This window comes from Stegodyphus dumicola, chromosome 9 (assembly GCF_044657685.1).
Source record: "Stegodyphus dumicola isolate Sdum_Otavi_A_Nest chromosome 9, ASM4465768v1".
Lineage (NCBI taxonomy): Eukaryota > Metazoa > Arthropoda > Arachnida > Araneae > Eresidae > Stegodyphus > Stegodyphus dumicola.
Window position 1 is genome coordinate 103,670,658 of NC_140776.1, and position 19,080 is coordinate 103,689,737.

General features: G+C 31.3%; 1 protein-coding gene across 2 annotated transcripts in view; it reads left to right on the plus strand.

Annotated features, from left to right (window-relative positions):
- The window catches only part of LOC118201779 (uncharacterized), a 28,007-nt gene extending 9,799 nt beyond the window's left edge, over positions 1-18,208 (plus strand). For both annotated transcript variants that reach the window (XM_085823850.1, XM_035373932.2), the window contains exons 2-3: positions 11,055-11,362; positions 16,002-18,208. In XM_085823850.1, the coding sequence (XP_085679976.1) occupies positions 11,056-11,362; positions 16,002-16,174 (480 nt within the window). In that variant the 5' untranslated portion in view covers position 11,055 and the 3' untranslated portion in view covers positions 16,175-18,208. The remainder of the gene's footprint in view (positions 1-11,054; positions 11,363-16,001) is intronic.
- The last annotated feature ends 872 nt before the right edge of the window (positions 18,209-19,080 follow it).

Genomic DNA, 19,080 nt, shown 5'->3' on the forward strand with positions numbered 1-19,080 from the left:
TTAAAGTTACTAAATTCGTCCATAGCACATAAACCATAATAGAATAAATGCACTCTTTAAAATTCACTATATTTATTTACCATAGCCACACTCTGGCGCTAGGTTCATTTAACAGCGTTGCATTTCGTTCATTTTATAACTCAAAATGCACAAAATTTATGTCATCTGAAGAATTATCTACTCGTTACCACATGTTCTATTCAAATACTTTAATAAATCTAAAACGATGTAAAATACTTTAAAAAATCTAAACGAAGAAATGAAACAAACAAAAAAAAAAAAAAAAAAAAAAAAAAAAAAGAAAAAAGAAAAAAGAAACAGTTTTTTTCACAGACGATTGAGTATTTCTTATTCAATTAATTCAGTTCTCACTTCGCGATAAGGCAAAAATACATAAAAACTCAAAATATCGATGTTAAAAATTACGAAGCAAATCTTAAACATTTATTTCCTCGAGAATGGATTAAGCATGATTTAATTTATTCCAGAATGGATTAAGCATGATTTAATTTATTCCAGAATGGATTAAGCATGATTTAATTTATTCCAAAAGGGATTAAGCATGATTTAATTTATTACAGAATGGATTAAGCATGATTTAATTCGCAATAATAAAAGAAGGTGTTATCTTTGTTGTTGAGAAGCTTAGTTTTTCTAGATTGGCAACAAAACCACAATTCTGCTAAGTTTCAAATGTAAACATACTCGGCCGCCATGGTAATCAGAACGTAGGCTTAGTCGCACTTGAAAACCTTTTCTATTGTTGATAATTCCACACTTATTGCATGCAGGTTAACTAAAGGCATAAAAATCTTAAACTTAACAACATAATTCAATCATTTTTAAAGCAAAAAATGCGCAATTTACATACATATAAGAATAAAGAAACTAAGTTCACTGAGCCGAGTAACAGAGTGGATATATATACACATATATCTATATACTTTTGTTGAAGTCGATTGCAATCAAGATACGAGGTGCACATCTACAGTTAAAAGTCCCACATACAAAAAAAGCAGTCCCACATACAAAATTTCAACGTTCTGAGGATACTCGTTTTTGAGATATGCGAGATACGTAAGTACGTACATACGTTCGTACAGACGCCACGAAAAATTCTCTTCAGAATTCATTTTAAATCAGTTTTATAATTTTTATTTAGGAAAAAAAAGGCCTTTATTCTGTCCCTACGTGCAGATATCACCCCAAAACATCGTTAAATTGCATTCGATAGCCTTGAAAAAGGATATTTTCATTGAAATATGATACCCGAAATTTTTCGCTATTACATTACTTTCTTTTTACTTCGTACAAAGAAGTAAAAAGTCGTAAATCGTCAAATTAATATTTTTTTATCACTTTTGTTTTAAAAGATGGAAAAAAATTTTTTAATACGCGAAAAGTTCAAAATTTCATAACCGACACAAAATTTTGAAATTTTAAAAACACTAACTTGAGATTGTCGAAAAAAAATCGAGTGATTTTTGAAAGTTAGCCAAAAAAAAAGAAAGTTAAAAATTTTATACAAATTTCATTAAAAATTTTTTTTAGCTCTATCCAAAAGCAAGCAGATCTCTAGGATTTTTAGAATGTTCTTTAAACGAAGATATATACGAAACATCGTTTAAACATGAAACTAAAAAAAATCTAAATCTTAAATGGGAAAATTCCGTTCACCACTTTGCAATGCCCTCCACAATTAGTATATGTAAAAAATATGAGCTCAACAGTTTGTAAAGTCTCGTGTTCTCTGTAAACATCAAATGTACGACAAATCTTGAGATTGAAACGAATTATCGTTATGACTTTTAAGTACCACAAAGGAAGGGAAAGGGTATCCAGATAAAATTTAACAGACTGCACCATTCGTGCTTACAGAAGCCAATAATTACGGCTCAAGTCAAAGATAATGGATGGACTAAAACTAAAACAAGTAAGTTAGCCTAACTGCTGCGCAAATAGAATACCTAAGGGTAGCGTGATAAGCCTAATGGCCAGAATAACGCAACACTCAGAACATTAGTAAGAGAATCAAAGTAGCCACGCAGCCTTCAGGCAGGCAGAAAACGCTCTAAGTCTGCCCTCTAAAACCTTTTTTTAAATACTCCCTTCACTCTCTCTCATTTGAATTTCATGCGCACTAGAAATTTACATTCTGGCAGCGAAATGGAAATGAGGGAGATAGGAAAAATGATTCACATAAAATAACTTGTAGAAACTAAAAGTAAACTTAACATCCTTATTAAGAAAAAAGCTGAAATCGTTTGCAAATTTCTGACCTTAGGGATAAACACGAGTGAGCTAAATAAATTCTTGTACAGTAAATAAATTTTGGTTCTATTTCTTTCCAGATATTTTATGAAAATTATTACATTATTTTCAATCTAGGCTGTTAAAGAGGTTATTTTTACTATAATTCTAGTCTCTAAACGTTTTACAGATCTACGACGATTTTTGTAACTTCTTAACCTGCAATCTCTATTCATCTGTATATAGGAGTTTTTCTTTAAAAATACATATTTTGAGATCATTTCGAAGAATATGAACTACAATCATGCATGTATTTCTAGTGGACATGTGTTTTGTTCCTCAAAAATTAAATATAAGAAAATTTTCAGATTTAAAATTAGGCCAAAAAGCAACCTTAGGTTGGTGTAGATTTTCAATAAAACTCTATCTATTTCAATAGCGATCAAACACGGGTCTCTCTTCTTCATAGGCAAAGATATTTTGGTAAAATTATACAATACAGTAACTAGGAAAGATTAGTACAATAAACAGGAAAGACAAGAACAAAAATTTAATTTATGGGAGTTTTGAATTTCTGCTTATTTTAAACAGATTTCAAACTATCATCATAAACTTCTGCTACAAAATAGATGCATAATTTACCCCAGCAAAAGAAAAAAAATAATTATCTTTAATTGAAGCAAAAAGGTCAAGTTAAAAGCCATATTGTTTAATAACGATTTGTCAACGTTGGCATTTTTTTAAACAGAAAATTTTCTCAATTTTGAAGAAGCCAGACAATGCAGTGTTCTTCACGAAGCTTTAATAGCTGCTTTATATAACTCCATAAAAATGATGTAATTTAATTCAGTAGAGAACGCATTTTCCCATATTTTGAGCATTTTAATTGCAATTAACTTAATTAATACTAATTATTTTTTCACTATTATAAGAATTTTTAGCTTCGAGGATTATATATGCTTATGGATTATATATGTATGCTTATCATAAAAAATGACTAAAACAGACTGAATAGTTTCCTTGAGGCAAACATTCTGTTGAAATTTACTAACAAAATTTTAAAAGCATTCAAAATTTAAAAAATCCTTCAAAATATTGAAATTTTATAGCCAATTCTCAACACTGATCCTAGAGTTACTAAAATTTGGCTGTAAAATTATTTATGCTAAAGAAAAATGTCCAAATTTAATTTTGGATTGCAAAAATGTAAGCACTAAATTTTTTAGGGGAATACATTTCAGAATTCTCCTTCTTTTTCCTTATTTGTGAAACAGATATCGGCTGCCACGAAATGACAAAATTTAGTATAAAAAATATATTTCTGTTTCATAAATAGACAGATCAGGAGAGTAGCTTATTTTTTAAAACGTTTTATGTCAGTTTTGAGAAAAAAAACTATTCAATACTTTGTCTTCCTTTATTTTTTACTTCATTTTATTCTGTTTGTGCATTTGTGCACATTTGGCGACAAAATTAACAATATGTTTGTGGTAGTTTTTCGACGAGTGTAAGCGTTTTTTTGGAGCTGTCATGAGTAATACTGGCTACTAAATTGGGTTTTCATTCTTCATCAACTGTTGTCGTCAGTCACTTCAAATCCACGAATCCGTACAAACGAAACAATATATTTTGCCCAGCTTTTAACCTAAGTATTTTAAAATTTCCAATGTTTTATTGTCCCTTTCGTTGTAACTGGAAATATAGAAGTGGTAAATGTTTTGTAGCAGTAGCTGTACATTTTATTTGCCGCAAATGGGAGCTGGGAATAACACTTTAGATTTAAGAGTCTTGCGTCTACATCCATATTCGAATCTCTTACTCTTAACCAGTTCCGGAACAGGACTTGATTTAACTTATATTGAAATGTATTTTTGCAGGCTTTTGAACAAATTTAGATGAAACAGTTTTATTTAGTAGTAAATAAATGAAAAACTTCAATGTAAAAATCAGCACAAATAAGCAAGAAATAATTGCTGAAGTGCAGTTTCGTTGCAGTTCAATTCAACTTTATGAAAGCGCTGCTGTTATGATGAACACATTCTTAAGTCGCGTCAAGCCCCTACAGTGGGCGAGATTTTAAGACAGTTGAATACTGCGAGTTTGACCTGGGTTCGATTCCAGGCGTACAGAATGGCTATATGATTCGTTTTTGTGGTTTCCCTCATGTATAACGTGAATACGAGCCATTTCGTTTTAGAAATTCCCTCACTAAGGCACCCTTTCCATTAGACAGATAAACCTAGTTAGCATGGCCATATTCAGCTAACTTAGCTTGCCAAGGGCGCAAGATACAGTTTTCTGAGTAATTAGAGTATAAAGACCATATCACAGTTTAAATATACCACAGTTAAAGTTCCATAGTCGATCAGCAGAGCCGAGCAATGAGATACGAAAGAACAAGGTAAAGAATCTGGTCAAAACAGTGTCGTGTGAAATCAGAGGAGCAGAATGGAGAGGTGTAGAAGCCTAACTATTAATGGAGGGATATTGCAACAGAGTTATCAGATTTTGTGAGAATGGGCGAAGAGGCAAAAACCATACAGATTTTGAACTAAGCCCCAAACAAGAGGGCAAAATCTAAATATTGGATTAGGCTACATGGTGAATACAGTAAAAGTACATTTCGTTCTTGTCGAATGCGTGGAAGAACTACGTCCCTAACCTCTCTACTCTCTTTTTCGACTAAGCACTTCAGCTTGCACTAGAACTACTATTACCTCTGACTGTCCATCGTAACAGTAATGCTTTGATGTGTATGATGTTAAGCAACATAGACTGTTGTTCTCAGCATGTAACAGCTCTCCAAAGTTATGTTCACTGCTTCTTCGCCTCTACTGGTCTTTAATTTCTAACACATAAGATAAGACTCAAAGGTAAAATCTAATATAAAACTTTATTAGCCTGGACTTCTGAGCAGTGCCAGGTAAAATTCAAATAAACAAAACTTTGAGATTTATCATCGTCTTACAATGATAATTGTTTACAGATACAGTAATAGTAAAACCAGAAAGCCTACGTAAATTTACAACTCCAACGTGGTCACAATAATAACGGTTTTGTAAATCTACGGTATGCTTAGAGTCGAAACGGAAAATTTACTAACTTCTTAACACTTACCTTTCGTTAGCTCTAATTCCTACTTACTCTACAACAAGGCGGCGGAATCACAGAACCAGCTCTAAAAATTTCCCAGTTAAGACTGTATCCGAATTTTAGCTCTGCCGTTTGCCAGAATATGTTTACAAATCACTTATCTGAGCGAATATTGCGATAAGGAATTTTTGGTAAAACTGTTAGCTAAATGTTAATAGAACTTAAATGATAAATATGACATCTTGTTTAATTGCTTCAAACTGTCAAAATTTCTTCTACTACCTCAAGTAGCACAGCAACGTCGTAACGACGTTGCAAACTCGTCGCGGATATCGAACATCCACTGTTTTGTAACCATTTCAAAAAAGGTCTTTATTACGTCTTTGCAGATGAGGTTTTTGTGGCATAGACGTCGTTATTGCGTCTTTCGCAGATGATATTTTGGTTGTGAAAGCATCATATCACGACGTCTTAAAGACGCCTAAATGTTCGCAAAATTCCACCTTTTTGCAACAGTTGGGAAAATGTCGTTATTATGTCCTTGTATTACATATTGATTTATGCAGAAAAATAAGCTTAATAATTAATATATTTTTCTTCTTTTTTAAATTTTTGTATTCCTTGTATTTTTCTAAAAGTTTAAAATATAATACACTTTTTCTCTTTAGACTAAATATGCATAATTAATAATAGCCTTAATTATTTTCAGTACTTTAAAGTTTTTAAATTTCTCTTTAGACTAAATATGCATAATTAGTAATAGCCTTAATTATTTTCAGTACATTAAACTATATTTTTTAAATAACTTAAATTCTAAGTTACGATTATTTAAGATTTCATCATATTTTTCCCTTAAGTGAGAATAATTATGAAAGTGGTTATTATAAATTTATAAAATTAATAGTAGGTTTTAAGTAAATAAAACTCAATTAGACATAAATAAAAGTAAAGATATATATGTGGGTAAAGAAAAGAGTGTTTCTGATAACAGCATTATCACATTTATTCCTGTTAAATCTCAGAGACATTGAAAATTGCCCCTTTCATGATAAATTAGGAAGCGATTCTTAAGGTAACATAATTAGTATTTTACCTGAACTCAAGTATAAATGAATTTATTCGCGTTTCACAGTAAAAAATATAACCATTAACTTCTATATTTCCAAGATATGCAAATGAAAGACAGTATAAAGTAGTGAATCAATGTGATCAAAAATATACCTAAATCTAATAACTTTCCATATTCATATCTAAAATGAAATAATAACCTAGCAAACTACATGACAGCACTATTTAAGAAAACACATGAACTAGTAGTGTTTGAAAGTATAAATAGCAGAAGGAAGGTAACAGAACTAAAATTTCCAATTAATAAAAAAAAATATTTGTGATTTTTAAATAGTATGCAATTAAAAGTGCAATAATTATGGATTGCTGTATTTGCGTTAGTAAAGCTGAATGATTCTTAACACCATTTCTTTCGATCATATGTTAATGTATTTACTTATTTTTAGTTTCTACATTTTATAATAGTGGTAGATTACAATGATTATTTCATGCACTTTTTACAATCAATAACGTTCCTTTTTGTTACTGTACAGAAATAATTGAAATAATATAGTATACGATAGTAAGCTAAGTAAAGTAAGCTCTTCGTTAAATAGCACACGATGAAACTTTTTGTTTCTATTTATTATGAATTTCTTTGTTATCACAAGCACATAAAAAGTAAGCGAAGAAAATAGAATATACTTTTAATAAAACTTAAAACCTAATTTCCAACATTCATTTATTGAGATAATCTAATAAGCATACAAAACGGCAATATTAAAAAAAAAAAAAAAAAAAAAAAAAAAACGCGAATTGCACAGTGTTTGGAAGAATAGATACCAAACAAAAAGTAATAAAACTGCAATTTGCAATCAATAAAAAATATTTAGTATTTTTTAATATTACACAATTAAATATCACATAATTATAGATTACAATATTTCATAGAAATGCTAATGTTTCCTTAACACTAGTTTTTCGATCATACATTTCATACACTGTTTAAAATGATTCACCTTTTCTGCATACTGCACAAAAGACAATATACTATAGAATGTGCATTATTATTAATTTTAATAATTAACTAATTGATTATATATATCTAATTCATCTTCAGCAGTCATATTAAGTACTGGTACCAGTACAATAACATCTTTGTATTTTGAAAATAGTGGACATACCACAACAGCTTGAATTGTTGTTGCTTCTGTATTGATTGCATTTTAAGCATACCAGAAAGTGGCTTACCGTTGTATGTTATTTTTTGTTTTATATGAATTAATTTTGAAAGCCAACTTTTTAATATGAACACAATAATCGATTAATACGAATGATATGCGTAATAGCACTTATAACGTTGTAACCGAAGCACAAAGCTAGTAAGTTTATCGAAATATTACACTGCTGGAACCACAGCGATTGGAGACAGACACTGTTTTCACAGAGACACTATTCCACGAACACTATATTCACACACAAAATAAGCACAAATTCAGCATTCTGACTAGAATTTCACTCGCTGAAGGCAGTTGAAGTAAACAGATACACAGACCAATGACAAGATTCACAATGCGTTCTTTGATAGTGCATTACATTTACTTTTAATATAAGCAATATTATTTATATCAGCTATTGCTTGATTCAATTTCAAACATGAAGTAAGTCTTTTTAAACGCCTTACAGATGGTATCTTTACCCAATGACTTGAAAGAACTGCTAGAATCTGAATTAATTGTTGTTCGAATTTGGCAGCTAGCGCAAATCTCGAGATGTTCGTTATATAAGGGCATCCAGTAAATGACGTACAGGTCTGCTCCTCCTTCCGCCATATATATTGGACAACCGAGAATTCGTCCTTACTTTAAAAATAAGAATTAAAGTCATATTTCAGTAGTGAAATAGTTGCTAACACGTGATTTGCATTGATTTCGGAAATATGTTTTTTAAGTTTATAAAATGCATAACTAAACAACTTACTTTATAGATTAGTTTCATTTTTAAATATTTTGCTATAATATTTATAAACATATTTTAAGCATGAATTATTTTAACAAAATTTTAAATAATTATTTAGCACGTATTTTTAGTACTAATTAAATTTAATAAATCAAAAGTATTTATATTAAATTTACGTTTCATTAGATGAATCTACCTTAGATTAATATATTTAGATGAAATAAAGTAATGAAACATTGCAAAGTAAATCTTATACGGACTTCAGATTCTTGAAAGGACAGATTTAGTCTCTTTTCATTCTAAAAATAATGTTGATGAACTAAAAAAGAATGCTAAAACGACCACGTCTAAAAGCGGTCATATCATGATGTTTCAGCGACGTCTACAAATTGCCAAGATGCAAATATTTTGCGTCTTCGCAACGTTGTAAAGACGTCGTAAAAATATTTTGAGTCTTCGCAACGTTGTAAAGACGTCGTAAAAGCTACCACAACCACTTTGCAATCTCTCGGACCAGTTTGCAACGTCGTGTGATACTTGGGAGTAAACTGCGCAAAAGTATTTTCCTGAAGTATTCTAAATTTCTCTGATCTTCAAGAGCAAAAGCTTTTTAGTACTGAAGAAAAAGGACCTATGTTTGATAACCCTCAATCTATAGATTTTTATTAAAAACCTACTTTAATCTAAAGTTATTTAATATTCATTAATTTGATATTTTAAATGTCTTAAGCTCTTTACCGAAAGCTAAAGAATCAGTTGGTCTTACACAATGTGCGGTGGAAAGTATTCCTTGGTCTTCTGCACGTGATTATGATCAAGCATTCGTAAGCCGAAACTTCATACGATTTCAGAATCATGACTCTCAGAGTTTAAATAAAAGTTTGAAACATAGTTCATTGCGACGAATGACATTTTAAGCTTTTTTCGGAAGGTTATGTTTTTGATAAAACACAGTTGTGTAATTCTTGCTTATTTTGAACGACCTGAAACGCTTTTTTTTTTTTTGTGAATCTGAAGGTACATGGTTCTGAAAAAGGATGGAACTGACCCACGTCTTCTGAGAGAATGACAGGATTTGGACTGTCAGAGACACACGCTTAAATGATTTCTTATAGCGTTTGTTTGGTTTTTTTTATTTAATTATGCATGTTACTCGATCGTATAGAGTTGAGCTTAAAAATAGCGCTTGAGATTTCTGAAGTACACTCTGATTTTGATGACCATGTTTAGATCTCGAGTTTTGTGTTATCGGAAAATGATTTGTGAAGCTCTTTAGAAAATATTGATTTCTATTTTATATTTTTTGTTTTTCCTTTATGAAATAAGATAAATTGCATTTTCCATCTATCAATAGATCTACAGGAAATCGGGTAAATTCAAGAGTGTATCAAAAAGTTTCCGGATTAGCTCTGTTGATAAAAATGTACATCATTTGCCTAATTTTGAACACCATCTCTTTCGAGATAGTCGCAAAATGCACAGTCCCCAGTGGTCTGCACCGCTAGAAGGTGGCCTCAAAATAATTTTGCGTAAGCAAGTTCATACACTTTTGTGCTTGTATCTAGATCTTATCACCATCCATGATCCTGGATGTGAAAGATGGATAATTCAAGGCACGGAGACCTTAGTGCTTTCCACGCGATAATCTTTCTGCTTATCTCGGAAGACAAATCTGGCAGCAACACACTGTATGCTCATTTCCGATTATTGGATTATCTGCGCTGGTCCGCACGACCTAGCAACAATACCTTCCTTTTTGCTGATTGTTCTCCGATGATTCACAACGCACAAGTTTTTGAATTACTTTCATATTTTCAGGCGCGACACTCACGAAAGATCTCCCAAATTTCTTGCTTTTTTATTAAGGAACGTTCTTCTACCTTTGAAGCTGATACTGGAAATATTGCATACGATTTATTGCCTTATCTCTGTAAGCTTGAAGATGCTTTTTCAGTGTTTCTGTGGCTAGTTTACTGCAAATTTTAAGTTCACGTGTTGTTCATTTTTATATTTGGGATGTAATTCAAGATTAATGTATACGCATGATTACAAAAACACCATTATAGTAACAACTGTGGATATTAACCACAGCGATGTCTCTTGACAATTTACGTAGGTAAAATTATAGATTACTCTAATTACGAGAGCAACACTGCGTTTCCAGTTATTAGCACACTGCAAAGCTAGTCGACGAGCTTTTTGTTTCACCCTTAGGTAAATTAAAAAGTAAAGATATCAAGAAATGATCAATGAGGAATTCAGATCTTCATATTCTTAATGCTGGGAAATCAAAACTAACTTTTAATTAGTAAAATAGTTTCTCAAATTAGCGCTTTAGTTCTTGTGCATTTTTATGATGGAAACTGGTATAAAAAGATATTGCAACTTAACGTGGCAATCATCAACACTCACGTTATAAGTTTTCACTGGCTTTGGAATTAAATTTTTCGTGAAGCAGTAAACGATGCTTGCTCAGAATACGGTATCTGGAATATGCACTTAAGAAAGCTGTGATTTTAAGTATACTGTAAAAATACCGTCATGAATAAGTTTCCAATTTGAATCTGTCTAGTTTTCATTGCTCGGCTTCAATGCTCTAAAACTGAATTTATAATACACAGATTTCAAGCAGCTTATGTGCACCTAAATACAGAGAAATTTTGCAATCGTTCATTATTCTAATTTATATATTATTTCTTTTTCAGAATGGATCGCTTACTATTGCTCCCAGTATACTTCATTTTAGCCATGGATTGTTTCTTTGCAGTAAGTTATGCTCTTCTTAATCGCCCAGACACAGATCCAGAATTGGACTTAGAACCCATTACAAGGTATCGAAGGCCAGAAACTACTACACAAAGGATTTCATCTGGACACGTACATGATTTCACATTACCCTTACCGAAACATCTCAACACTGATTCGCTTTTTGATGAAGAGTTTGACTACTATGATGAACATGAAGGCATGAATCACATAGAGCATGAAATGACTACCATTTTACTTAGGGCAGGTAAAATGATTTTGTAAAATTTTATAGGAAACTTGAAACTTTTGTTATGAGCTCGCAAATAACTATTTAAAATCTTTTACTCTGTTCTGTCCATTTCAAGATTCTGTCCATTTCAAGATTCTGTCCATTACAATATTCTGTCCATTACATGTTCTGTCCATTACATATGATTTTGCAAGCTCAAAATCTTACTCCAGAAGAGTAAATCAGCCTAACCAGAGAAAGAGGATCAATATTGACTACACTTAACTGATTAAACGATTTCATTTACACATAAGTGAACCTTTGCTGTGTTTCCTCCATTCCGTTTCCTGGTTGTTAGTTAAGCAACGTTTAACTCAAAAACTTTCTAATGACAGGGAATTCCCTTCCAAAGGCGCGATTTCATGGTTCCCGATGGTATTATGCAACCTCCGCCTGATAAATTATCAGAATCGTAACAAGTACCTCCCGTAAAATTTTAACGTAAGCATGGAATAAGAGCAGCGAAAATACAGAATATGTTACTGTTCTGAAATTTGAGTCATGTATTATAATGGATTCTCATTTGTTGTTATTGCTGATGAAGAAAGACAATAGTCCTTATGTGCAACATAATCTGACGAATGATTCCATGGAACCAGAAAGTTTCAAGCAACATTCACAAAATAATCACCCTCATCAACACAAGAAGAATAACGAAATTTGGTCTATGAGTGTTATGGATAATTTCTTATAAAGATGAAGTTGGATTTAACAAAGGAATTCCGAAGTATAATGTAACAAAAGCTTTTTGAGTCTAGCATCTGAGAGAGCAAAGCAGAAATAACCAGACACGGTTTGGAAAACTTCGATTCAACCGAGCGCTTTCAAAACGATTACACAGATATGGCTAATGGGGAGAAAATCGCAATGGCTCACTTTCAGACAGAATTTTCCAAAGAGGAAGCAGCAAGGATGCAGTGTTGCTATCATTGTTGTTGTGGCTAATGAAGCAACAACATACAGCAACAGTCATCCACGCAGCTGTTGTGACTAAAGAAGTAAGAACAGTTATTGTGGCTATTGATTCAAGGATCCCGAGTTGTTCCAAAGATGGAGTTTGCCGGATTTCACATATTTTTAATTCAGCCTTAACAATCGACTTATGTAGCATCATTGCGTTCATACGGTCATTAAACCACTAACTATGTCTTGGATAATTTAAATACGTCCAAGTTTATTTAAACTGGAAAAAGACTTTCTAATGAGTACTAATGTACTAATGAGGGAGCGGCTATGCCTAGAGTTCATACTCGCGTAAAATGAAGTTTATTATTTATTACTCCACAGGTCAAAGAAGCTAGTTCACTGTATTGTTTTAGAATAAAACGTTATGCACTACGTCGTTCCTAAATGGCCTTATCAGATTTGAGGATTCGAAAAGCAACGTGAAACTTTTCCGAGAAATGTTTCCGCCCAAAACTAGTTTGAGCAACAAGTAGCTAGCCAAATTTTTATACTGAATTAGTGTGCATGTACAATGCAAATCAATATTCGATTGTCTGTAAAGTAATCCTAGAAGCAAAAAATGCATCATTTTTCAATTTTATATAAGCACGTCTTAGTATTTACTAGAAATAAACAGACTTAGATTACATGATTAGAATTATTACTAAAAATCGAATTATCTCTTTAATAATCTCATTTAAGCTTCATTTTATTCTTAACGTAGCATTTTTTAGGAAGTAAGACTTTAAAAATTCTCAGCAGTTTGTTAGAATCCTGGATTTAGTTCTTGCTTTACAAATTGAAAGTATCTAAAATGCCAAATACAGTAAACGCGGATCTATTTCAATGCTTGAATATTTCTTAAATAGCTGACAAACCCATAAATAATTCGAATTTACGAATGTCAGAAATGAACTATCCTCAAATATCACGTTTTAAATTTTATACTGAAGACACCTTAAAACAAAAACGAAAACGAAAAAAAAAAAAAAAAAAAAAAAAAAAAAAAAAAAAAAAAAAAAAAACCTTCCCCCTCCCCCCAAAAAAACTGTTACTATTCAATTTGTCATCATAAATCTGCTGTGATAATCGTAAATTAATGCCATACTGGGTCTTTCTCACAGATTAATAAAAAAATTCATTATTCAAGACATAACTGTTCATTTCTTTCACTCAATTACTTACATGAAAGCTTGCCTTCTCTTAAGTGGCAATACATTCAATAACGGGGAATAATGTTTTGCCAAGGGATGGCAAAACTACAGAACTTAAGGGAATTCTGTTTTGCCAAGGCATGAAATACGTAAACTGAAAGAAAATACTTTCGTAGATGACTACCATTAATTATGAAAGTTGGAGAAGATCCCGCGAAACTTGAGCTAGTCGTATTTCTGAATTCAGGAAACAGTCATTATTTTGGACCACTTCGTTTACGCGCTTCTTAAATAAGCTTTCGTAGATTTCGACTATTTTGTCAAGTCTCCTATTTTACAGGAAGTTACATCTAGAACGCTATGAGCACAAAGTTCTCATAGGTCATTGTTTTGATCTATTACATTTTGTCTGCAGTATCCAGCTAACCATATCGTGTCTATTAATACACCCCCTTTTTTAATTGTAGGCTTCCATCGCTTTGAAAATGATACCGATTGCGTTTACACAATTTTATAGCAATTTGGAGGCCATTTAATTAATATTTATGATGTAAAGAGTATTTTTTTAAATATTCGATATGATAGCATTTTATTCAAGTCTGCATCATGATTTTCATGACAAAATTTCTAGGGTTACTGAATTCCATTCCTTTTTCACTACGTGGGTTTTCCCATCTGTAACGCGTATACAAGCCAATTTGCCTTAGAAATTAGGAGGAGGAATGCCTCCACGAAGGCATTCCTCCTCCTCCTAGGCTGATAGCCCTCGTGTGCTTTGCAATAACCTAATAAACCAAACCAATCCATAGGCAAAACATCAATTTCTGACTTTTTTTAAATTGTAAATATTGGCTTATTATTCTTTACATTGTCACCACAGATGTATTTAAAGAATTTGTGATTGATTTATGAGTCAACGGAGTCTTCTTTTCTATGTAAAAGTAATAACTGAGGATTTTTCTCTTTCCCATTGAGAATATTGTTTATTTTGCTCTTAGAAATTTTAATAACATGTATTTCACAACGTTTTTTATTTATGGAATGGTAATAAATATCTTCGGAAGCTGTAAAAACATATCCTTGTTTACATGCCACATTTTGAAAGAAGAAAAAGTTTAAAACAAGTAGACGATATTTCTCATTTCAAATAATAAGCCGTTGCGAGAAATTTTTATTCCAGAACATCTGCTCTTTTTAAAATTTCTTTATCGAAGTCATTCTAAAAATGTATAAACACCGTCTCTACGCTGCTTTTTGTTTTGTTGAAGGCAGGTACTAAATTTTAATCATTTTTTTTCAAAGAAAAAAATACAAAAGTATTAGTTACTTTATATCCTTGTTCATAAAAACAATAAGTGGCGGGTAATTGTTTCAATCTATTACTGTTTGATTGGCCCTGTATTATCCATTAATACACACATTTTTAAAATAGTGTGACCTAACTTTAAGTTTGAAGAGTTAAAATATCCAAACCTTGTATAGAAAAGGTTCTTCCAAGGGAACTATACACGGCGATGAATAAGAATTTTTCATTTGTGGCGCTGTAGGTTACTATTGCAGCGTTTTCGATAATGCGAAGTGCTTGGAAATAGATAGACTGCTTACTTAACATGATTTTTAATAATGTCCGCAATATCGCTACCTCTATTGTATTGTCGGTAATTTCTGATGATAGTGTAGCCTTGAATTTTAGTTCTGTCGCACTGACGAAGATGAGTCTCAATAATGTTAGATCAATATCAGAGGTTTAAAGAAAATCTGCGATTTCGTGCATCCGATAGCATTATAAATGTGAGATTGACATTATAATGTGAGTCTTGTAAGTAGCTATTGATAGCTCCGATTAAGTTAGTACATTGCAGTGATGTGTTAAAATTTGTAATTGAAGCTTGTAAAATAATCAAAATCTCCTATGCCTATTTCAGTCTTTTGCATAATTATATTTACAGATTTAAATTTTGTAAGGAATTTGGCTTTGGTTAGGTGTATTTGTCAGCCAAATAAGGTTCGTGTGGGCGAGGACCACTCTGCCAGACACTTGATGTCTTAGATAGGTGCTGCCGACAGCTCCACTTTAGTGTGATTGCTTTTTTTTTTTTTGTCTTACTTCTCAGTGTAATTGTTTTAGGCGGCTGGCGGCGCAAACGACCTTTTGTTTTCATAAAAATTTTAAATGTTTTGTTAGTTTTCCTGTAAAGTCATACCACATGTATTGGCTCATTTTAGCATTTTTCTTTCCACACGTCTTTGCCTCAATATTAGGCGAAATGGAACGATCCGGCACACTAACAAGAAACTATTTTCGAAGTTTGAAAAAAAAAATATCCAAAACTCCACTTTGAGAGGGGGGAGAACACAGCTTACGGCTTAAAATGTCTTTTCAAAAAGCAATGCATAAAATTATTTTCAAAGTCTTTTAAGGACAATTAGTCTTGAGCAACTCCTCAGAAGCAACTGTCTTCTTTTCTTGACGAAATAAATTGAATATTTGTTAAACATGTTTTTTACCCTTCCAGATGTATCAACAGAATTACCTACAATGACAGAATCAACAGTACTAGCTTTCAAGGAGGAATATCCTGAAAAGAATCAAGTGGACAAAATTGTGAATTCTTCTTGCAGAATTTTCTTACCATGGTGGAAAGTTATATTAATTACTTTAACAAATACTCTGTTTGTGCTTTTTTAAGATTTCCTGCTCAGCACATCAATTATGAAAGGCAGCCCATGTTTAAGAACTACTTTTGTAAAGTAATTTTTTTGAACTGAATGGAATTTGTGTTGTTCGAAACTTATTTGTATACGGATTTAATTTTTGCAATTATGTATGTAATTTTTGTTCTGTAAGTTAAAAATCATTAATTGTATAGAACTGTATAGAATTAATTTACGTTAAGTCTTTTTCCTCATTTTTTACTTGTAGACTTGAATGAATTTTAACATATGATATTTATCATTAAAGATCAAAGACCATAGGATAAAGATCCTGCAATCTTTAAAAATGTCTTATCCTGTAGACCGGAAATGTAGCGCATTAAGTGAATTTGGAACAATGCACGCAGAAATTGTAGCACATTACTTGTAATTACAATTCTTATTAACTCATAATATGACTTCAGCTCAACTTCGAGACGCATTAACCGGATTCTATCTAAAAAAATAAGTATATTGCGGAACGATATAAAAATTACTGTCGTAAACCATCAGCATAAAACATAATTATCTACAGAAAATACAAAAGAAATGTCACGGGATAACAGTAAGAGCAAATGATATTAGGATTTGTTTAAGTATCCGCAGCAGTTATTAGTTTAGCTGTGCATAAAGTCAACTACATAAATATTGTTAAATTATCAATTAAAAATAAACTAATCAGTCGTAAAAATAAATTAAGTATGCAGCCATTAACTTCTTGTTTCGTGCTGAATCCTAAAGAAAAGATCTAAAGAATAACGCATTGACTAAAGCTCTCATCTTTTGGTTGAAGAACGTGCATTCTGTATTCAATCCCTGCTTAATTAACATATCCAATAAAATTAAAGTATTTGCATATGCAGGTAAATTGTTAATCATATTTTACTATTAATTATAATAAAAGTTCTTTCTTATACTTTTTTTATTAACTGCTGTCGGATTAACTGTGGTTGTGGGTTAACAGTAAGTAGTCTTTGTCTGCATTATTATTCTGGAGTTGGAAAACCTTTGCTGTAGAGTAGTTGGCTTTACAGCCAAGGTTTTTCTAACTTTACTCATTCAAGAAACTGTAAAACTCTAACGTTTAGAATTCCTAGAATTATAATTTTTAACATACCGCTAAAACGCTTAATTTTCTTTTTTTGAAATCCATAAACTGTAAGTTTTCTTTCGTGGAACCTTTCAAACAATAGTTTACTTCTTTTATCTATAAAACTGTAATCATCTTTATTTGGAATCACTAAAATTATAATTTTGGCAGAACATTTAAAATTATAATTTGTTTTGAACCCATAAATTACAATTTTCTATTGCAAACCATTAAAAGATTGATTTATAACTCTAATTTCTCTCTCTCTCTCTCTATATATATATATAAGTTCTTCTTTCCACAAAGTTTATAGTTCCAAGAGAAATATATGCATGTTCCTTTCCCTCTCAGCGTTAAGGCCGGAAAATTCCGTACAGAAGGTTGCCTTCCACATTCATTATACATGAAAATTTCTGCTAGCTTTTAATGTATCTGATTTCAGTTTGGATGTATATTGGAAGAAAAGGAATCAAGGTACAAAATGAAAGAGTCATTTAAAATCAAGAAAATATCACTTATTCATGACATTTTGAGGAACTTAAAAATCTCAGGGCTAAACCCGTAACGCTCAGAGGGTTTTAAATAACGCAACAGAACGCACTGGTAAAATAAAGTATGCTATATGCTAATAATAATAGTCCACTTACAAGAATGTGTGCATCTGAACTATAAATGATATCAAGATAACTCAGATCTGCATTTCGGCTCCTTACCAATCTTCCAAGAAGGTTTTGTGTAAATGTTGGATCTAAAATCTATAAATAACTTAAGATTTGTAAACATCAACAGATATTTCGTGCCATCGTGAACAATTTCTGTATCGGCTTTTAGGGCATAACTTATGGCATAAAACAAAGTAGTAAATTCATTTAGTTGAATTCACCTATTGTAAAATCCTATACTTATTTATGTTAATTCACAATAAAAATATTTTGTTTACTAGTGTTATATTTTTTTCCCGTATAAATCCACCCATATTTAAAAGATAAGTACTATAACTATATTTCCAAATCCCAAACCACTAAATAAGAAATAATGTAGTAATTATTTCTTACCTAGAGATTTCGAGTCCGAAAAGTAAATTTTACCACTTACAAAAGCTTTACTGCTACTAAATTAATCTTATCACTTATAATAGGATGTCGCAATGATTAAACTTCATCAAAAGTTGCCATAGTAACGATTAGCTTAAAACAAAAAATTGTTTTATATTCGATTTTCGGGATTGCATCGCTATAATATGTTTCCTTACTGTGCATAGATATTTTCAACTTGTAAATAAATGAATATATTTCTAAATACTAATCGAGTCATTAATTGGAGAATTTATCTCACATTCTAAAGGCATGTCATGTCAGGTTTCATACTGAGTTCTGTTGACTAAGAAAAATTTATTTATTTATAACATTATTTGCTTCTTTTTCTGAATTTATACCACATACATTAAGACAGATATCGTCGAAATTTCTTGAATCTCAGAACTCCTAAACCATGTTTCTTTGCTCAAGAACTTTTTCTTTTGATTCGTCTCAGAACAACGGATGTTTTGATGTCTCAGAACAACGGAACAACCAGTCTCAGAAAAATAGATGCTTAGAAAATTTCTTAAATCATAGAACTCTTAAAAACATTTTTTTTAGCTTTAGAATTTTTTTATTTGTTTCAGAGTAACAAATGTTTTTACCAGTCTCAGAAAAATAAGTGCTTAAGAAACTTTGAAATTGTGTCAATGTTGCGTGCGCAGTAAGTATAAAGTAAAAAGGAAAATTAATTTATTAAATTTTACTCATTTAAATTATTTTAAATATTAA